The sequence below is a fragment of the Bufo bufo genome, chromosome 1 (assembly GCF_905171765.1).
Source record: "Bufo bufo chromosome 1, aBufBuf1.1, whole genome shotgun sequence".
Taxonomy (NCBI): Eukaryota; Metazoa; Chordata; class Amphibia; order Anura; family Bufonidae; genus Bufo; species Bufo bufo.
In genome coordinates, this window is record NC_053389.1 from 719,782,703 (window position 1) to 719,806,139 (window position 23,437).

Genomic DNA, 23,437 nt, shown 5'->3' on the forward strand with positions numbered 1-23,437 from the left:
CATCATGTTGTGTACGTTGGTGAAGCCCTCTATGGATAGGTGCACCTCTATAAAAGCAATGGGAAATTTTGCTGATGTACTTTGTATCATTTTCCTATTCCTACCATGCATTTGGAACAGGCGACTAATACTAATTCTTGACAAAGATGTTGGAATTGGCCAGTGCTTTAATTTTCGTAGTTGGCAGGGCGTGCCCCTCCTCAAGCCTTTTCAGATCACTCTTCTTGCTTATTCACAAAGTGCATTTGCATTTACACCAGCATCACGCCTGACAAACGTTCACACGCGCATTCTGCTGCACAAAAGTGGGAAGCGGTGCACCTGTTCCCTGCTGCAGGCCGCCCGCGCTCCCACATTTCTTCACATCTTGCTGCGTTGCACAAAGGCTTATTGATGTGTGCAGTAATTATAGAGTGCGTGACGATTGTTAATAGCTGGGGCACAGCACACTCTCCGCTGACACAGCAGGGGTTAAATATGCATTCCACCGAGACAGAGCAGGGGGCAAAAAATGTAATTCTTTACTTCAAGACAATCAATCAAAATTGACAGTGACTTTAACAACAATTTGTGGCGTGCAGGGGACGTGGAAAGAGAGCAGCCTGCGCTGTGTGAGCCTAGACCTGTGAGCGTGTTTCTATTCATAATAATCATCTTTATTTGTCATGTAGTATTGACAGGCAGAGCGTGTGGTGGAAACGCAGAACTGCAGCCCGATCCTCAGCTTCTGGATCATACCTCCCAAATAAAGAACGTTTTCCTCCCTAAGTATAAAAAGCATCAGGGAAGTATGAGAGTATGTTCACACGGGCTATAAATTCACCAGAAAAAAATCTGCAGCAAAGTCGGAGCGAAGCTGCGGATCTAGCGCAGATTTTACTCTATGAATTGAAAAGGGTGAAAACTGCAACGAAAATCACAGCATTAAAGGGGTTCGCTGAACCTACGGAGGGAAGCCGCTTACCTGCTCCCCGCCGCTGGGTTTCTCATCCTTCAGTTCCTCGTGTCAGCATTCAGTTTGATGGGGATGATGTGTGCCACTGCAACCAGTGACAGGGTCACATCCCTGATGCATGGGGGACATGTCACCGCTCTCACTAGGGGACCGGAGCACGTCAATGGCAGCAGGGAACCTAAAGAGCAATAACCTAGTGGGTAGGGATCAGGCTGAAAGGCCATTGAAGCCCTTTAAAGGGGTTATGCAGCCTAGGGGCCGACTCCCCCAGTCGTTATAACCCGCAGTCCAAAAAAAATAAACTTGTCTTCGGTCCCACCGGACCAAAAGTGGCTTTGTCCCCTGACCGCTGTGGCCAATCACTGGCCATTCTAGCATGTGATGACTTAAGCCAGTGATTGGCCGGAGTGGTCACTGGACCAAGCCACTTCCGGTCGGGAATGGGCTGCGGCGCTGGAATGACAGGACTGTGGACAGATGTTTTTTGTTTTTTTCATTGGCCACAGGTTACGACCACTGGGATTGTTAGCTCTTAAGTCAGCCAGCCTCTTTAATTGATATGGTAAGGATTTAACATCCACACCACAGATGTATTTCTGTTGCACATGGATGAAATTTGGTAAAATCTCATTGACTTTGTTGCTACTATCATATGATGCAGATTTTATGCATTCAATTCTTCTGTGGAAATCTGAAGCATATCCACTATGTGGAAACATACCCTAAGTTGTCCTCTTCTGTCAGGTTGCTTAAAGAGAACCTGTCACCATGAAAATGCAAAAGTAGCTACAGGCAGCATGTTATAGAGAAAGAGGGGATGAGCAGATTGATATATAGTTTTGTGGGAAAAGATTCAGTAAAACTTAAATTCCTGCCAATTCTGGGCTTTGAAGTCCAGGAGGCGGTCCTATCAGTGATTGACAGACTTCCCTCTATGACTGTGCATACACAGATAGCTGTCAATCACTGATAGGATCGCCTCCTGGACTTCAAAGCCAAGAATGAGCAGGAATATAAATGAATGAAATACAAGTTTTACTGAATCTTTTACCAAAACACTATATATAACATGCAGATCAGACATCATGTGCAATGTGACAGGTTCCCTTTAATGTTCTGTTGAGTTGTTGCTCAGTTACCATGGTGGTTGCCATGAAGGAGGTCGTGAAAGGGGTTGTTGTCCAGCTTTTCTGGTCTCCTAAGTAGGATATATACCTAGTTATAGACAGATACTCTGATTTAGTATCACGGCAGCCGTTGGGTTCCTGCATGGCTTTTCCAGTTTTCCCCTTGTTGGGTAATTTTATTTTCTTTAGGAAGAAAACGTCTTAAAGGATTATCTGATCTTGAAATTCCATTTAAGATACCGTGTTAGAGAGTCCTCTGTTAATAGAGGATGTGCCTCGTTAATGGCCCCTCATCTATCAGGTGGAGGGCAACGTGCGTCTTTAACTCTAGAGAGCCCTGTGCGCTGTATGTCTGTGTGCATTCTGTAATACTTTGTTTCCCCTGAGGTGGCGCTGTGAGAGAGTTGAACGCTATCTCGCAGCTTCTCTTACAGATCACAACTGACCGTGGGGGGGGGTGTTAGTCTGTGATCTGCTTATCCTTGGCGGTTCATGTAACAAAATTGATGGTTGAAACTGGATAACTCATTTAAAGGAGTATTATGTTAGTGTAACAGTATCCTCTATCCACAGGATAGTAGGAAACTATTAGCTCAGTGGGGGTCCTACCACCGGTAATCACGGGAACAGAGACCCCATACCCCGTGGAGCCCTCCGAAATGAATATAGTTTCTGTCCGGGCATGTGCGCAGCCTCTCCATTTCTATGGGCTTCCCCTAGCACATTGCTCGACAAACTCTGAAACTCCCTTAGAACGCCCAACCAGCCGCTCAGTTCATTTCGGGGGGAGGGCTCCACGAGGTACAGGGTCCCCGTTCTCATGATTGGTGGGGTCCGGGCAGTTGGACTTCCACCAATCTAATAGTTATCCCCTATCCTGTGGATAGAATAACTTTCTAGAACCAGAATATCCCTTTAAGACTCTCAAACCAACATCGTATTGCAGCTAAATGTTCTCCAAATTGGTTGTGCCTTTTACAGTGTGTGAAAAATGGAAATATGTAAAGGTTTTGTTAAAGCCTCGGTATCTTTATAGAAAAGATGTAGTATCTAGACTTTATGATCTGTCCCAAAGGGTATAAAAATCAATAGTATATATTCTTTCTTTGTGTTATTACCAAGAGGCTCATAGACTGAAGCTGGTCGGCTTCCAGCAAACATCTGAGCTAAGTCGGCCAGCAGTGCAGTAAATTCTGTGCTATGGTGTGTTATTTTAGGAATTAAAGGGGGGAATTAACCCTTACAGATCAGGGTTTAGGTAGAAACGTTGATGGAGAAATTCCATTTTAAAGGTCTTTTTAGCGGTTGAAGCAATAACCTTTGCTTCTGGGCACCATCGCCAGTCTTAAAGGGGTTGTCCGACTTATATCAAATATGGTAAAATAAAAAAAAGATTGTATACTCGCCACTTAATCTCTCGCCAACTGTGTTTACATAGCTGCAGCAGTGACATATACCCGTGTGACTGCTGCAGCCAATCACTGGCCTCCGCTTTCTCACGCTGTATACCGCTGAGGCCAGCAATTGACTGCATCAGTCACATGGGGTGTATATATAGCGCCATATTGCAATGAATCTTGGTGGAAAAGAACCGAGCAGAGGATTACCAACCTCCTTATTATTTTAACACATTTAGGAGCTTTAGGGAACTTTTTGAAATAAGTCGGACAACCCCTTTAAGAATAAAGGGAGCACACAAGTGTTACAAATTCCATTTAGCTATTTCTAAGTTAAATCTGTTTCCAGGAAGGATGGGTGATCACCAGTGGTTGTCAGCCAGCTCTTCCTGCCTCTTGTGGACGGACATCAGAAGGCTCATATTTACTGGGGATTATTGTTTGACCTGGAAATGGGGCTTTGTTGGCTTGAACCTACCTATTTAGGTTTAATCCAAGATTTCGTATGGAGGTGGAGATATATCTACCGAGCAGTTTCCGTCTGGGGGGGGGGGGGGATCACTATTATTTATAACTGCATGAGACCCGCGTGTCACAATTCCAATATGTCTGCAATATGCCGGCCTCCTGTCCGCGGCCTGAAATGCGCCCAGGCTGGCCCTTTCCAAGATAGATCTTAGGAGCATTTAATAAGACGACCTGTGCCGACAGGCAGCACGTGGAGAGCATCCTGGATATTAATATGAATAGTCCTATTGCAAGGAATTCCCAGTATCGCAGCACCTGCTCCAGAATGTGGAATTAGGGGCAGCGTACAATCAGTTTTAGCTTACTCTGTGTGTGTGTGTGTGTGTGTGTGTGTTATTTTATTATGTCTTTTAAGCAGAAATTAGAATTTAGATGAGACGGTGCCAGGAGGGTGTGTGATTTCACAGAAAGGATCCAGTCTTCTGGGACTTCTCTCTCTGCTCTGAGAGCCTCTCTTCAATCATTCCTCGCTGCTAATTTTGGTGTCACTCTCATTTCTTTTTAAACGATTCATTTCAAAGGAAGAAGGGGGGGGGCGGAGGGGGGGATTGTAAATGGCCCCGATGTGATCTACAATTTAGTCTATTACTGTTGCAGCCTGCAAGCCTCCCGGGAAGCGGAACATACATGGCCTCAAGGTAGGAATTTCAATAATTGTTTCAGTAAAGTTGGATGGATTTGAAATGCTGTGTTCCACTTATTGAAACGTCAAAAAAAAATAAAAAAAATCTGTACCTTCAACATTGCTGACAAGCAGGACTTACATCGACTAGCAGGAACTGTGGCTGACAGTACAGGACGGATCGGAACCTTGCGCCGTGCGGTTTCACGTAGCATTAACCCCTTGGCTGTCTGCTTAAATTCCTGCATATGTAAAAGCACTACAAGAAGAGGTTGTGGAAATCGAAGCACAAATATCCTGCAGGTTTTTTATGATAAATCAAACTCATGGTGGCGCTATTTTATAAAAATAATGTATTAAAAATAAAAAAGATTTGCAATGTGTCTATATGAGCTTTATATGTTTTTTCATATAGTGTCATTTCTCTTTTACCAGTACTGTAGATCTGATTAATATTCTCAAAAAGCTTAATAAACAATTCGCCTTGACATGTTAGCATTCACATCTGTAGGCTTCGTTCACACAGTGTTCTCTTCTGGCACTTTAAAATGCATGAAAAAAAAAAAAAATTATATGTAGGAAGCACTTTTTTAGAGTGGTTTTTAGTCTCATTTTTAATTTTGGCTTCCTTCAGACAAGTTTTTTTTAATGCACTTTTGTTTGTAAAAACCACCATTAAGGTTGTGTGTTTTTACAAGCATTTTTATTTATTTTTTTCTGTTTATACACATATTTGTATGTGCTTTTTATGGGGGGGGACACACACACACATAATTTGCTTAAAAAAAAAAAAACATGGGCCCAAAAACATGCACCAAAAAGTTACTGTTTGCAGAGCGTTTTATATTTCCCTGTTGAGTTTATATTTAATCTGTTTTTTATATGGTAATTTGGTATAGAAACAAACATGAAAACCTGAAACACAGGATCACGCAGAATCCAAAACTGTAAGCAAACAGTGAAGAGGATTTCCTGTTGAGTTTAAACGAACATCTCTGCAGTGGTCACAGCATTTATTCCCCCCCCCCAAAAAGTGTAAAAACACCAAGAAACATACTGCAAAAAACTGCTATGTGTTTCTTAAGAGTTATATGGGAGGAAAGGGATGCAAATAATCTCTTAACCATCTCTGCCTCTAATGCCACCAGATGTAAGGCAGCTATCCTATAAGTCAATGTTCTACCTTTATGGCCCCTTCACACACAATTTAGCTCTGACCTTTTTTTGGACACCAAAAAAAAAAAGCCATAAAAACTTGCAATTTTGTCTTAACGTGTGGTTTGTATGGCATTTCTCAGCAGCGTTTTTCTAAACTGTGTGAGATGTCAAAATGCCAGAAAAAACACCAAAAGCTTCAACATGATACATTTAGAAAAAAAACAACTAAAAGACCTAAAAAAAAATATTTCCCATAAACTTTCAGCTAGGTGAACTGGTGTGTTTTGTTTTTGCTGTAAAAAACAAAAAAAAACAAACAAAAAAAAACCAAAACACTACAACCACAAAGGTGCACAAAAACGCTATTAAAAACCTATGTGTGAACCACCTGACATAGGTCAGTTTGTGTTTTTCCTTTAGATAAGCCTGTGTGACAAATGTCAGGAAAAAAGCGATACTTTGAGCATGCTGCATTTTGCAAAATAAAAGATAAAACACACCACTGGTAAAAAGAGCCACCAAAAGGTGTGTTTTCTACTGCACTTGAAAGTAACATCTGGCCACAAAAATAAGCCTTCAAAAATGCATACAATGTGAAATTTTATATTTTTGTTTTATTTTACCTTTTCCTGGGAGATCAGCGAGATTTTCCCCATTCCCAGTGGCAGGAGGATCCAGACAATCCCTAGAAAACGATCCCTATGTGGGATTTCACGTCCCTGTGTTCTGAAGCAGACATTTTCAGGTATCCTGCAGAGCCCGGCAAGCATTGCAAATTTTTAATCACAGTTTGATTCATTTTTGAAATCACCAAGGCTTATTGTTGCGGGGAGAACAATATATTAAATGCTGTTTTATTAATGTAAGCAAGCATTAACAGTAATAACATTAATTTGCAAATTATGTTATTGTGTTGTGTAAATTTCGAGGGTTTCTCTAGCCGTCATATGGGCAAATATATTAAATTGAGGTGGTGCAGCCCTTGAAGCACATGGTGTGTTTTCATCATGCCAGTAGCTCTGATGAACCAATTTTCTTCATACAATAAGCTATTGTCGAACATGAAGACGAAAGGAACCCATTATTATCCCTAATTGCAGGTGAACACCCGGACGGGATCATCCAGCAACTGCAGCCCCTCAGTGTCGGACAGTTTACCCAGCAATAGGTGAGTGCCTTCTTGCACATAGCTGTTCGGTGTCAGTCAGGCCCACCTATAAAAGCATTACCCCAGGGCTGTGTTCAAGTAAATGCAGTAAGCGCGGTGTGTTTCTCTAAACTGTCTAGGAGCAACTTAACGGCTGAGGCAGTGAATGGAAAATAATGGAAGTAATCCACGGATGGCTAATAAGGGGACTGAAGCACGACCTATTACATGTGTACATTTATCAGGGTCCTAACCCTATATTACTCACGGCTCAGGAGATTTGTCATACAACTATTAGGTCAACAGACTAACTAAAACATTTAAAGGGGATGTCCATATTGTCTGTAGGTATTATTTAAAGCAACAAAGCTGGGGAAAGGCTTGTCATTTAGGTCCAAAAACTTTTAGAAAAATCAGTGCTTCTAATAAAAGCATTCATTTATTTCTAGTTGTCAAGGCATATTATACCGGACACCACCTTTCACAGACTCCTTGACTAGGCCTATACTCTCTTCGCTGTTGGTTGATACAGATGGCTATCCCCAGACTATACAAAACCAGATACAGTACCCTATTCTATGGGACCCCACTGCCAGTGGAGCTTGGCAGTCAGGTCTTGTAGTCCTTTATCCAGGGAGTTGTGGTTCGATGTTACAGCATGGCTCCACATACACCAGCTATCCCCCACACATTTACAGGTGAATAAAAAAAAAAACTTTTCCAGGGCAAACACACCCTATATTTCCTTTGCCCAATCAGATGGTTAAATGATAATGTTATCGAATGAGTTTTGCTCTCCAGCCAGTCCATTTGGTGACCAGAGTAGCAGTCTTTTCAAATAAAGGCAAGAGAGCCTAACAATCCCATAATCCTCCACTCTTCTTGGCCAACACTCTGTAATTTGGCCACTAACTCTTTGAAACACTGAGCATGAATATAAGAAACACAAAGATATATGTTTGTCACGATAGTCATTATAAGAAAATTTTCCAATAAAATGTAGGAAAGCATGGTCCTGTGCACCAAGGTTAGATTCACCTCTGCATCAGAGGGCCCATGTTACAACAACTTGTCGTGGCCGCTATTTCTCCGCTCCTCTGTCCGTCCATGCACGCTGCAGCCTGCTTCTTCCTGGATAGGCTCTTCTCTCTGCCCATAGGGTGCACAAGCATGCTCCCTCTGGCTCTTTTTTTTTATTAACAAGTTTTCAATATACAGAAAAAAAACATAAAGAAGATAAGGGGATGAGTACATGCAATCCCATTGGACATTCAGAAAGATATCAGACATTCAGACAGAATGTTATTGAATAAACCCCCCCCCCCCCCCCCCACCCACCCACCCAGCGATGAGACGGGTACCATATCACTTACATAGGTATAATGTATCAGGGCACTGAGGAAGATATAGCCGACACCCTAAGTATGAGCTTAACCCCTGCCCTTTCAATGATAACATATTCTCTCAACTCCTCCACTCCAGGCCACCCACTATAATTATCCTTCCCAGTCCCGGTCTCGTATATGCATACTCCAAAACCGCACGTATCTCTGAAACCACTCCTCCTAACACAGCCCAGATAGTCATACGCCATGTTGTGTCGCAGTGGTCCTTAAAGATACCCACTGCCTTTTAATATATACTCCTTTTTCCAAGCGAAGGATCTCGTCCATTCTGTTCAAAAATTCCGCCCTGGAGGGGGGCTGGGGTCTAAGCCAGTATTTAGCAATCAACTTCCTGGCCTGTAAGAGCAGACGCTGCCCCCACAGGCTCGAGCTACAGTTTGTAATGTCCAACATTCCCAATACACACGTCCTCGGACCAGGCGGACCACAATGTGATATGCCTCTTTAATACAAGTTAATACGCCTGTCCAGAAATTCCGACGCTCCATACACTCCCAGAACATGTGCATCAGGGATGCAGGACTCTCCCCACATCTGGGGCAGGAAGCATCGTTCCTAACCCCGATCTTAAATGGAAAGGATGGAGTCGGGTATACACGATGAACGAGAAGTAATTGGGACATGATAACTGAGGTGTTAGTGCCAGTACTGCTTTCCATAGAACCAACCTCCCCCTCCCATTTTTGTTTGACTACCAAGGGGTCATGCTTCACAGATTTCACGAACAGGTTCCTGTATATGGATGATATTAATCCACTCGTGGAGCCGCATGTGAGAATCTGTTGTAACAATGAGACTACTGTACATGTAAGCGACACAGACCTTGCCTGAGCTTGGAATGCATTTCTTAATAGCAAAAAATGATTGAAGGCCGTATGAGGAAGAGCGAACTCATTCCTGAATTGTTCGAATGATTTGAACACACCATCTCTTTGCAGCTGATACAAGAACACCACACCCTTCCGTTCCCAAGGGGAGAACCCCTCTAGGCGAAACATTTCAGGCAACTGAGGATTCCTCCATAGAGGGGTGACCCGAGTGAAGCCCTGTATGGACAGCAAGTCACGACACTTATGCCAAACCTTATTCATCAAATTAAGTGTAGGATATCCCGCCAACTGGTCAGAGAGACCACTATGCTCTAGTAGGGCTATAGGGGATTCATTTACTATAATGTGGGCTATCAGCCACGCAGATGCGTTGTCCCCAGGAGTCCTCCCCCAACCCCATGGATTAGGAATAGAGACCCCCTGCATCTTTCCCTCTTTGTAAAGTATCCAACTGGATCCTGGCCCGTTTTTTGCATCAGATCAAGATTCTAAACAACCTTTGTATTCTAATAAAAATCTGTTGTGGGATCCAAACGGGAGTTATGTAGGACATACATACTTTCCGGCATAAGTATCATTTTCAGGAGGTTACTTCTACCTATTTCAGACATTCGTAGTTTGCACCACGCATTGATTTTTTCAGACCTGCTGTTCAGGAGTGGATCTATATTTTTCACGTAGTGCCCAATATTTGATGAAACCACGATTCCCAAATACTTGAAGTTGTGAGCAACCTGCAGCTGAGTGGACAGGAGGGAGAGACCAACGGGGGCTGGGTACAGCGGGAACAGTTTATACGAAGCCCAGACCGGTCTCCAAAGTCTTCTATAAGAGACATTATGGGGACCAACGACCCTTCCACATCTCCCACGTATATGAGCATGTCGCCTGCATATAGGGACACGCGTTCCTCTCTGGCTCCCATAGGGAACCTAACAATTCTATTGGATGAACGAAGTAGGCATGCAAGTGGCTCAATTGCAGTGGCGAATAGAAGAGGTGATAGCGGGCATCCCTGACGCATACCCCTACCCAACTCAAAGACCTTGGATCTAACATCATTAGCTCTGATCCTAGACTTGGGGCCGCAATGTAACAGTTGAACCCAAGAGATAAAGGTATGCCCAAATCCCATGACACTTAATACCTCCCATAGGTAGTGCCACCCAGCACTATCGAAGGCTTCAGCAGCATATCAAGGGATAATATGGCCTGACGTCCCGACCGCCTCTGAATGTTAAGAAATAACCGTCTAAGGCTTCCTGCACACGAACATGAGCGCCCCGTGGCTGTGCTGCGGCCCCAAAATTGTGGGCCACAATGCACGAACACTGACTGTGGGGCAGCCACAGCGGATCACGGACTCATTCACTTTAATAGTAGGCCACACTCTCCGCTGAGAGCCGTGAGGTAGATATCCCAGCGAGGTAGTTTGCAATATTTTGGCTAGCGCACCCACCCTATTCTTTTCCAGCCAATCATCTCGTACTACCTATGACACCTTCCCTTGTGGAAAAGTGTCTAAGCAAAAGGCTCTAAACCGCTGTGTCCTGCAAAGGTGTGCTGTTCTACATTTGTGTGTCTGTGTACTGACTTGTGTCTGTTTCCCTGATGTGACCCTTTGCTGTCTGACCTGACCTTTGCCAGATCTCCATTCTGACCCTGAGCTGCCTGCCCTGACCTTGGACTGTTTATCGGATCAAACGAACTGTGCCTGCTCTAACCTCAACCTGTCCCTGGCTATGGTTTTGCTTGATTCCTCAGTCCTCTGAATCTGTGTCTCAGCTGTCACTTGTATACAAACTACTCTAGGAAGTAGTGGCCTGATGGTTTCCCTGCAGCAAAGTCCAGATCCAGGTACAGCGGTGAACACCAGAGGAAGCACTTAGATAATGTCCTTAGGAGTAGCCCCAAACCAAATTTGTTCAAGTGACACAGTGGGGCCGCATCCTCTTCGCAACAATCAATTAGCTTGTCACAGATTCCAGAATAAAAGCCGAAACCAACTGTGTTATATTTCTTAGTAAAATGAGGGACATCTTAACAGAAACCCAATGGACCCCATTATAGTCAATGGGATCTGTCAGGCTCTGTTGGTGTTCATGTGGTGGCTCCAACACTGCTGTTTTTATAAAATACGAGCACAACTGTGAATTTAGATTTACGCTTTTCAAACCGTGAGGGTATTAAACAAAGCATAAACCACTGTTACATGCATATGCAAGTCACTGTAAAAGAGCCCAGTAAAAGTAGTATGTTCTGGGACTGATCAGTTTTATGAATGGTAACTTGCCACTGTATGGTACTTATCATATTTAGGATGTCCTGTTTGCAAATTAAAAATTGGAATAACTGATTATGTCTCTGGAATTGAGGGAAAAAAAACACTTAAAACGGTCTGGTGCCATAAAGTATTTTGTTGTAAATCGTGGATGAGATTATAGCAGTTTTTGTATCTTTGCTACAGAAAAAGCTGAGGCAACAAGGTGAATCACGTGTTAAATAGAGAATTCTTTTGGATTTTGCAGCTGGGCATCAGATACCTGGAATGTTTCAAGACACTCCATTTTATTACGGCGTATGTTGATAGTGTCCCTACGGGGTGCCTCGTATCTTATTAATGCTCTTTCGAGACTGAATATCATCTGATTCTTTGTTTTATTATAATGAAGGCAGATAGGCCCTCTGAATTTTAAATTGCGCATACATGGGATAATGGTTTATCCTAAGAACCTTATGCTCTGAAATGTCTAACTGCACAGGACTATGCTTTTCTAGATGTTATTACAAGCGCTGGAATTTCTACAGGTTTTAGGAACTCTTGATTCCTGTAAGCCGGCAGGTTCTGTGCATTTGTGAATAAAGACAAGGTTAGGAATATTTCTTTTGAGACAGGCCTGCCAACCCTTCCCCCGCCTACGCCACAACCACTTTTTTAGCCATGGCGTGATTAGGGAAAAGTCGCATATTGTGGTGCCGCAATCTGCACCTGAAATACGGCTAATATAGGCGTATTTCAGCTTAGTAAATGACCCCCTTTGTTTCTGTTTGGTATATCCCACAGGTCAGTTTTTTAACTGTAAACAAATTCAGGCTTTTTATTTTCTTTTATTAACCACCTAACTGTTCTGCCAGAGCTGGAAGTGGAAGGGAGAAGTCTGCTTTAGCTGCTAATATCTCCTGATTGGTAGCAGAAGCATGGGCCTGGTCTTGTTTGAAAGCTGGCATTCCATACCAGACCAAAAGGACAGCATTAGCCCAAGATAAGCAGGAGATATCACTGTTAGAAATTGAGTCGGGAATAATTTGCACTTTCAGCTGCATTCACTACATCCAGATTTCGAACAGTGATATTTTCCCATGTACCGAAGATATCCCAGCAGCTTTCAAACAATACAAAGCCCATATCTCTAGCTGGTACCAAACCAGAGATATGAGCAGATAAAGCAGCCCCCCCCCCCCCCCCCCTGTCAGTCTAGAGGAAAATTGCAGAGCTGACAGGCTGCAGGAGGAAAGGAAAATAGTAAAAACATATAGAAATGTGACATTATCATCATTGTGGTGATCCACATAATAAAATTATGTTCTTTTTAGCACACAATGAACGCCGTAAATAAATCCACAAAATAATGTTAAAATTGCTGTTTTTTTTAAATCTTTCCCTGTATAAATAAAATAATAAAAGTTATTCAATACACTATATAGACCCCAAAATGGTTCCTAAAAAACCTACAACTAATTCAGAAAAATAAAAAAAAGAATTTTTAGAAGAAAAAATGAAAAAGCCATGACTGCCGGAACACAAAGGGGGAAAATATTATTGGTCCTTAGGGCTAAAATGAATTGTCACTAAGGGGTTAAAAATGCAATAGTGTCCCCTGAATTGTGCACCAACAAGATTTACTGCAGACACACCTTAAAAATCTACAATAAAAAAGTGACATTTTTGGGAGGTTTTTATTTTTTATTTTAATGTGACTGTTAGGAGGTTAAAGGGATTGTTACAGTGTGGAAAAATTGTTGGCAAAGATTTAAAAGAAGCAATACCCTATTCATTGATTCCCCCTCCCCCTTTACCATTTTGACGCTGACCATGTCCCCGATGATCTCTAGTTCCCAGTCTCATATCAACAAACATGGAATTCCTTCTCAGCCAATCAATGGCCACGGCAGTGACTGACCTCAGCCAGTGTCTGAGAGAGCAGCCGTTTCCTGCCTGAGAGATCACCAGGAAAATAGGGAACAGTGATGAATCAGTAAGCATTGGAATGGGGGTGACAGGGGATCAGTAATTATTTCTTTTAACCCTCTTTGAGCCTTTTGCAAACATTTTGTTTTCCATCTGGACAATCCCTTTAATTATTAGAACTCTTTCAGATAAGTAATGACTGACTGACTGTAGTCCCTAAATTCTGTAGTCTTTATCAATTCATGTAAAGATGTGGTAAAGTTGTATGTGTGGTAGGTAACCTGATGTGGAGAGGTTTTCTGGTCCTTTTTATGTTGATGGACTATCCTCAGGATAGGCCAATATTATCAGGTTGGTATCAGTCCAACACTCTGTATCTTTGCCGATCAGCTTTGACTACACATCTCTGTCCATTGTGTAGGTTACTGCTTACTGCAGTGCTGCTCCCATTGAGATGAATAAGAGCAGCGAGGAGAGATGCTAGGCGCATGCGCGCGGGACACGCACATCACACTCAACTTCAGGTGGCAGAGCAGGAAGGAAGGAGAGCGCTCCTTCTTTCCAACTGTGATGCTGGCCAGCCACTGGCACCAATGAAAAGCCTGACAAAGGGGTTGTGAGGGAGGGATTGGTTAGGATGTCACTGTCCCACAGATGGAAATAAACCGGATGGACGGGGAGGGGGCATCCGGGGGGCGGAGTTGTTTCAGCTAGTATCGGAGGGAGGGAGCGGGAGAATGACCTTGGAGCGCAGTTTCTCTTCCTGTCGTGCACCTTGAAAATATCACAGAGCCCCTTACAGCAGAGCCCAGTGACCACTAGACCCTAGTCAGTTTTGTGCAGCCAATTCAGGTATATTTACGATGTCAGCCTGAAATAAATGCAGGCAGATATCAATGTAATAGTAAGGCCTATTTCACACTGCTGGCATAGTTCCTGCATGCTGTTCTAGGAGAGAACAGCCTGCCGGAGCTATCTGGTTCCGGCATTGCCAGATGTTACCAGAATGACTTCCGGTCCCATGCCGCGTGAATCAGTCAGCGCCGACCAGCACCCCCTCTAACCCCTGCCCCCCTTCCCCACCCGATCCCTGGGAAAATTGTCTTGCATGAAACTGGTCCTTGGTGCAAAAAGGTTGGGGACCACAGTACTACACAATGACCCTGATTTATCATGATTTAACCCCAGAATTCTGGCTTCAAAAAGTCACAAAATTGGGCTTTTGCAACTTTTTCGGCTCACTTGCGCAAAAATGTTGCAACTTTTTGCATTCTTACACCACTCACTCCAGTTTCAAAATATGGGCGTTAGGTGTGCTTAACCATGTCAATGAATTTCCCTCCAGATTTTGCAAAAAAAGTCAGGATCTCAATCCAGTAGGAGGGTGGAGTAGCTTTTCTAGACAAAAATGTTAGGTTTAAGAATAAGACAAACAACATGTGATATTTAATACATGTGGCATAAAGTACGCCAACACAGACTCAAGCAAAACTGACTTCAAATATTCTCCTCGTGATAAATTCCCCTAATGGGCCTTGTAATTTCAATGCTGACTTCTGGCACCAGAGCTACTGCAGAACAGCTGAGCATCAGGGGTGCAAGGGTGTCAGATCCCCTCCGATCAGATTTCCTGAGATTAGGCCATCAACATAAAAGGACCGAAGAACCATACAAAGGTTTTGCAAGTAGTTGCCATTTGTATGTTAGGCTACTTTCACACTAGCGGCAGCCTTCTCCGGCAGGCTGTCCCGGCAGGTGAACAGCCTGCCGGATCCGTGCTGCCGCTAGTGCACGGTGCCGCCCGGAAGTCCGCTCTGGCCCCATTCACTATAATGGGGGTGGGCCGGAGGTCCGGCCGCGGCACAGCAAACATGGCGAGATGCGGCCGGAATAAAACTACGACTTATCTAGTCTGTAAATAATTGAGCGCTGTTTTAATATTGACTGATTCTAGTGTCATTTTTTAAATTATAAGTACTTTGGATAGAGTTTGAACTGTTGAAATGTATGATCTCTTGTTAACCTGGCGGAATGTTTTTTCCTACAGTCTTAAGACATCTTCGGCAGAACTTAAGAAGATTTTGGCCAATGGACAGGTGAGCTGTCATCTTAATTGGAATAAAGATAGCCTGACCAGCAGCTGATCGTCATAACTTTAGCTTCTCTAGTGGCTGCTAGTTGTACATTTCACCTGCAGTGGAAAGATAGTATTACATAGCTGACATTCAAATGGAAGGCAGTTCTTTTTATACTGAGGTGGACTGGGTCCACCATAGCAGGAACCACTGATACTCAGAAGCTCTCCACTCCGAAAGGGATTGTTTTACAGAGACAATCACATTAAGAAAGTCTGAATTATCAACTGCTGGATGAAAGTATCCTCACTCCATTTGTTATTAGGTTTATCTAGCACTGCATATTACGTGGCACAGTATATTAAAACAGTAAAAAAAAAAGAAAGATATATATATATATATATATATATATATATATAAGGACGTATATATGTGTATGTTTGTATGTATGTTCTGCGATCACTCAAAAACGCAACCATCGATTTCAATGAAACTTGGTATACACATCCCTTGCTACCTGGAAAGAAATCTTGTGGGGGTCATACGCCCCTACACAGCAGCTGCATGGAATTTGTATGCTCATCGATCAATTTCTACTAAACTTGGTACACCTATCGCTTACTATCTGGGAAAGAATACTGTGGAGGTAACATGCCGGTACACAATGAGTTTCTGTCTGTTCTTTATGCACGACCAAACGACTGGACCGATCTTTACCAAATTTAGAACCCAGGTACATCAGGTGTCCGGGAATGTTTTAGACCGGGTCTCGGCTCTCTAGGACGTACCGTTCCTGAGATATTCCCAGAAAATGACCTGCATTAGCCAATACAAGCCTGCAAGTCTTTCTCTTCTTATCCCAACTGCCATACACACAGTCACATGACCCTTATCAGCCAATAGAAGCTCGCATGCCCTTAGTCTCCACATACACATAGTTTTACTTCAGGTTTCCATAACAACCCAGTCACTTTTCTTCACTGCTGTAGGTCAGCTTTAGGCTAGGGCTACACAACGACAATAAGTCACACGATACATAGGGCACAACTACACTGCTACATGTGTCGCGCGACATTGATGTTGCACGAAAATTTTTATAATGATATGGTGTTGCACTGTGACATGTGACATACTGCGATGCAATAGTCGCAGAAAAATCCATCTTGGATGAACTGTCGTGTCGCAGTCGTAGCCGCAGCATGTCATATGTCGCAGTGCGACACCATAGCCTATCATTATAAAAATTGATGAGACAAAATGTCGCGCGACACATGTCGTCGTGTAGCCTTAGCATTAAAGGGCAGGGCGCTGTGGAGGTCACTATTAAAGCGGCAGGCACTGTGGAAGTCACTGTTAAAGAGGCGTTCACTGTGGATGTTACGGTAAAGGGGGCAGGCCGCTGTGGAGGTCACTGTTAAGGGGGCAGGGGCCACTATTAAAGGGGCAACTGCTGTGGCGGTCACTGTTTAGGCAGCAGGGTACTGGGAGGTCACTGTTAAGGGGGCGGGCCTCTTAGGAGGTCACTGTCAAGGGAGTGGGGTGCTGTGAAACTCACTATTAAAGGGGATGGGCTGCAGTGGAGATCCCATTTTAAAGTCGTGGGGTACTGTGGGGGGGTCAGTGTTAAGGGGTTGGGGACTGTGGAGTTCACTGTTAAAGGGGCGGGGTGCTGTAAAGGTCACTGTTATGGGGGATACTGTCGATATCTTTTAACGACGCACACAAACATTAAATGAAATATCCTGTTGCTTGTGCAGGGACCACCAATCATCGCTTCTGAGCAACAGACTGTGCGGGCTAAACAGCGATCTGCTGCTCAGAAACCATGAATCTGTATGATGATGAGGAATGGCTATAGCCTTCACCTGTCCTCATACAGTGAAGGAGATTGCTGCATGTAAATGCACGGTCTCCTTCATCGAACAAGCAGTGGACTGTCGGGAAGGAACGCTTTCTTCCTGGCAATCGGCCCCTTAGTCGGGCCATCTAAATCCACCTTTATTCCCTCATAGAGGAAGGCTCAGCCTCATCCTTATGGTATGCTGTTGATTTTTCCATTGAAGAGTTGCATGCGCTAAATCTGCAGTGTATTACGGTACCAGCAGATTGAATGAAATCTTAGCAACTCTCGCCCACACTCTGCTTGAAAAATCTGCAGCGTCAATTGACCTGCAGTGCGTATTTTTAACCCACAGCTTGTCCGTTTCATCCTCAGCAAATTCCGTGGCGGATTTTAAGTACCAAAACAGGTCCCATGTGTACGTGCCCTTAATGTAGACGTATAACCCACCATTTTGATGCCTCATCTATCAGAATTATTTTGTACGGTCATGTTGAGTGCTACTGCTGAAGTCAGGACTTGGCACATGTGATGCGTTGTGTAGCAAGAACTGGTCCAACTCTGCTGCCTGCCGAGTAGGCGCGTGGGATTTGTGGATTTGATAAGCAGCAGGCTCCCCCTTGCTGCTCTGGGGAGGCAGCTGCCCGATGCTATCAAGCCTACCTATTAGGATCAATTGGCCAAGACATCTGTGTCACAGCAAATAAAAGGGTCTTATTGATTTCCTAACTGCTGCTCACTTTCCTTTCTTGTTCAGACGCTTGAAATCTTAATTATCTCAGCGTCTTCCCTGCGTGACCCTCTCCAAGACTCATCGGCATTTCATGAATCAAGTCGTCATAGTTGAAGGTGTCAAGAAGACAATTAAGCCGCCCCTCCTCTCTGGGTGTCCTCCGTTCACCCCCCACCTAGTAAACACACTCACATCTATCACCCGCTCTTCATTTCCTCGCACTGGACACCAGCCCCACCATGCAGAAACCAGTTAACTTCATTGCATAGCACCAGGCTGTGCTCGCTTATCTTACTACCGATATAAAAAAAAGGTATCCTGGGAGCGCTAAACCTCAAAGCATGGTCAGAAAAAGCATCATCTGACCTGGATTTGTGCCCGGCGTGCAGGCTTGTGGTGTGCGCGCGCTTCCGGCACTTGTGGGGTTACTATGACCCATTATTAATCATTAATAGAAAACGAGAAGCCATTCCTCAAGTTAATCAGATATTGACAGGCTGGAAATAGTGCGGCATTGATACAGGTTATATGGCATAAATATTTATTTCTTTCCTGTCACTCCGGGTGAACGTAGCTATTGATCTCTTATTGGTAATGTCAGCACATGATAGGAAGCATTGTCGCAGCGGTGTTCTGGGATTCTTAGGGTCGCAAGGAAATTTTTATTGGCATATCCTGTCCTGCTCGCTTACTAGCAGAGCTGAAGTAAAGGGGGCCGTAACCCGTAACTTGTAGATGTAGGCCCCAATGCTAGCTCTGTTATAGGCCTGCCATATGCCGTTTACAATACTGTTATCTTCTTAGCTGCCCTTTAGGTGCCAAGGCAGAAGTGTGACTACTAAGACTGGTAAGGTGTTTGACAGGCAGTTTAGGGAGGGAAACAGCCTGCCGGAATTCACTGTCTGAGCCCTTTGACTAAAATGGGATCCAGACGATTTCTGGCATGACTGCCGAGTGTTAACCAGACAAAGACCGGTGTCCTGCGCTCCTGCCTCATCCCACTATAGTCAATGGCGTCCAGCGGTGCATGTCCCTATCCAGCTATGACATATACAGTGAACTCTGGCAGGCTGTTTCTCTGCCGGATACCTTACCACTGGTGTGCAATTAGTCTAACACTACATCCCCTATAGTTAGCGCCTCTGCCCATACATATTAGGCTACTTTCACCCTAGCGTTTTTTGCGGATGCGTTACAATAATACAAGCGCATGCATCACATCACAAACGGATCCGGTTGTATTATGTCTTATATAGCCATGACGGATCCGTCATGAACACCATTGAAAGTCAATGGGGGACGGATCCGTTTTTGATTGCGTCAGAGAAAATGGATCCGTCCCCGTTGACTTACATTGTGAGTCATGACTTATCCGTCTTGCTCCGCACCACATCGCGGACAGAAAAACGCTGCTTGCAGCGTTATTCTGTCCGCAATGGGAGCGCAACCAAAGGGAATGGAATGCATTCTGGTGTACGCCACTTCATTCAGTTCAGTTTTATCCCCATTCACAATGAATGGGGACAAAACGGAAGCGTTTTCATCCACTATTGAGATCCTATGACGGATCTCAATAGTGGAATCGAAAACGCTACTTTTTATTGTGACATAAATTTTGCTATGAAGGACATATGAAAATATCTGCACTATTTCTCGTGTAAATTGTCTAGAAAAGGGCATGGATAACAGGAGCTATACAATAAGCCACACTCTGACATATAACAGGGTATTAGTGTAGACCAGGCATGCTCAACCTGCGGCCCTCCAGCTGTTGTAAAACTACAACTCCCACAATGCCCTGCTGTAGGCTGATAGCTGTAGGCTGTTCGGGCATGCTGGGAGTTGTAGTTTTACAACAGCTGGAGGGCCGCAGGTTGAGCATGCCTGGTGTAGACCTAAGATATGGCAAATATGTAATGCAACAGGTTATGCAACACCGCAATAGTATCCAGTAAAAACCTACGCTGCACTGTATAGTTTTTTTTTTTTTTTTTTTTCACTTGCATGGGTGATGGAAGCAACTGTATGGTATCTGTCTAAGGCTTCTATTGGAGGTATGTGTCAGGAGCTTTTCTCTGTATATGTCATGTGGAGGCCATTAACACAATGTGAACAGAGCCTTACAGAAACCCTTGTCAGCAACTCTTTTTACCTACTTCAATTTTAGGTTTCACGGTCTATTAATTCCAGTGATAAAATATTCAACACGAGCGGCGGTGCAGTAAATTCTGTTCATATACTGTAGACAGAACACTTTATATAAAGGTATCATGGGGTAAATGAAAAGCTGTGGTTGAGCTCAGATTCTACAAATGAGTTTTGTTTGGTTGGGGAAATATAAAATCTCCATGTTTTTATATCAGTTTTGTAGGTTGTGTATTCTACAGGGTCTGAGACGTAATACTGTAGATATATTTGTTTCTTAGCGTTATTGGCAGATTTTCTTCAATATAAGCAGACCTGTAGTTTAGGTTTAATCGATGTTCCCATTGTCAGTGGAGTGAGTCTTCACAACTGAAGATGCTGAGAGAGAAGGGACTATTGTAACCTCATAGAAAACCCTTCTGGCTGCCTGCTTGTTGGACTAGTAGGCCATATTTCTTTTTTGCGCCTTTTTTTTACTTCTCCTGCCACTTTTAAAAGATGTATTGGATACGGCAGAAAGGAGCGTGGCCACCATCAGTGTTCCCTCTTAGCCTTGGCAGCTGCTGAGCGGGGTCGGCTCAGAGCTGGGCACAGCGCCATCAAAGGTGGGCGATAGGAAAACCTAAGATAATTGTCACCTCAAAGAGCATACAGTCTAACCCCTGCAACATCCCGTACAATACAGTATAATCCCTGCACCATGCTGTGTAATATACAGTATATTCCCTACACCAATACAGTATCTCACAAAAGTGAGTACACCCCTCACATTTTTGTAAATATTTTATTATATATTTTCATGGGACAACACTTAAGATATGATAAAATGTACAGTAGTCAGTGTACAGCTTGTATAACGGTGTATATTTGGTGTGCCCTCAAAATAACTCACACAGCCATTAATGTGTAACCCGCGAGCAACAAAAGTGAGTACACCCCTAAGTGAAAATCACGGAGCTGGTGAATGCTAGAGACCTTGCGCTCCTCCACCTTCCATTTGAGAATGTCCTACAGATGCTCAATAGGGTTTAGGTCTGGAGACATGCTTGGCCAGTCCAGCACCTTTACCCTCAGTTTCTTTAGCAAGGCAGTGGTCGTCTTGGAGGTGTTTGGGGTCGTTATCATGCTTGAATACTGCCCTGCGCTCCAGTTTTCGAAGGGAGGGGATCATGCTCTGCCTCAGTCTGTCACAGTACATGTTGGCATTCATGGTTCCCTCAATGAACTGTAGCTCCCCGCAGCTGGCAGCGCTCATGCAGCCCCAAACCACAACACTCCCGCCACCATGCTCGACTGTAGGCAATGGATCCACAGGATTTACTTTATGCTGTTAAAAACAAAGCAGGGCGCACCATAGGGTAATACCGTTGGTAGACAGATAAAATAAATGGTTCCAGTACAGGGCTCACCTTTTGTGGTTGTGCTATCTGTAGGCACAACTCTAGTAAAAGCTTGTCAATACATGTGATGGAGTCACGATTCGCTGGTGGATCTGCAGCCGCGGAGGGATGACTTCTTGTCGGAGATCCCTGAAGTCTCCAAGAAGTGATAGGATACAGAGGTAAAGAGATAAAATATCCCAGGGCGCAAGAATCCAATCCAGATAGTGGTAGTAAATAGAAAACTTATTTATTGCAGAAGTACAACGCGTTTCGGGGAGTAGTTCCCCTTCATCAGGTACATAACACTGTAGGCAAGACACACTTGACTGTAGGCAAGACACACTTGTCTTTGTACTCCTCACCCAGTTGCCACCACACACGCTTGACACCATCTGAACCAAATACATTTATCTTGGTCTCATCAGACCACAGGACGTGGTTCCAGTAATCCATGTTCTTAGTCTGCTTGTCTTCAGCAAACTGTTTGCAGGCTTTCTTATGCATCATCTTTAGCAGAGGCTTCCTTCTGGGACGACAGCAATGCAAACCATTGATGCAGTGTGCAGTGTATGGTCTGAGCACTGACAGGCTGACCCCCTGACCCCTTAACCTCTGCAGCAATGCTGACAGCACTCATATGTCTGTTTTGAAAAGACAACCTCTGGATATGACGCTGAGCACGTGCACTCAACTTCTTTGGTCGACCATGGCGAGGCCTGTTCTGAGTGGAACCTGTCTTGTTAAACTGCTGTATGGTCTTGGCCACCGTGCTGCAGCTCAGTGTCAGGGAGTTGGCAATCTTCTTATAGCCTAGGCCAGGGATGGTGAACCTTTTAGAGACCGAGTGCCCAAACTGAAACCCAAAGCCCACTTATTTGTCGCCAAGTGCCAAGACAGCAATTTAACCTGAATAGCAATATAGTATATTTTCCATGTTTCATTTAGCTATAATAGCCTGCCTACATTCAATGCATTGCCTGTGCCATTCATAGTACGCACTGCGCTGATGGACAGGAAAAATCAAAGGCATATTAGTACACCAAAGACTTTTTCATGGGTGCGGGTGCCCACAGAGAGGGCTCCGAGCGCCGCCTCTGGCACCAGTGTCATAGGTTCGCCAACACTGGCCTAGGCCATCTTTATGTAGAGCAACAATTCTTTTTTTCAGATCCTCGGAGAGTTCTATACCATGAGGTGCCATGTGGAACTTCCAGTGACCAGTAAGAGAGAATGTGAGAGCGATAACACCAAATGTAACACAACTGTTCCCTATTCACACCTGAGACCTTGTAACACTAACGAGTCACATAACACCGGGGAGGGAAAATGGCTAATTGGGCACAATTTGGCCATTTTCACTTAGGGGTGTACTCACTTTTGTTGCCAGCAGTTTAGACATTAATGGCTGTGTGTGGAGTTATTTTGAGGGCACACCAAATATACACCCTCAAAATACAATATTAATTGGTTCCAGGACAACCATTGTATGTTGAAACCATTGTAAGTTGAGTAATGGGTTCCAAAGCCCCAAAATGTCACCCAAGATAAGAGAAAATTAAGATTTAAGAAAAATAAGCAGATAACTAAGACAGATAAAACAAATCCTTACATATAACAGTCAGGAATAGCTGGTAACTAGCAACTAGTCCAGCTATCTTACCAGAGAAGTGGCCTTAATTGGTTGGGTCTGAGTCGGAGGCATTGTATGTTGAGTCTAATTTCAAATTACGATGGGTCAGAACAGACCATTGTATGTTGTATGCTTGGTTAGGTGAAGGGGCCATTACCTTGCTGCCCCATCCCAGGAGGACAGAGCTTCTTTTTTTGTCTTTTTTTTTATTTTTTATACCGGGACAACTTCTGGGGGTAGCAGAAGACGGGTCTGGATTCTTCCTGATTCGCT

At 43.9% G+C, this 23,437-nt stretch overlaps 1 protein-coding gene across 1 annotated transcript in view; it reads left to right on the top strand.

Moving 5' to 3' along the window:
• MAP2K5 (mitogen-activated protein kinase kinase 5) overlaps nucleotides 1-23,437 on the top strand; it is a 147,753-nt gene that overhangs the window by 21,873 nt on the left and 102,443 nt on the right. Inside the window, exons 5-7 of the mRNA XM_040414314.1 lie at nucleotides 4,605-4,645; nucleotides 6,888-6,955; nucleotides 15,407-15,455. Of these exons, the coding sequence (XP_040270248.1) occupies nucleotides 4,605-4,645; nucleotides 6,888-6,955; nucleotides 15,407-15,455 (158 nt within the window). The remainder of the gene's footprint in view (nucleotides 1-4,604; nucleotides 4,646-6,887; nucleotides 6,956-15,406; nucleotides 15,456-23,437) is intronic.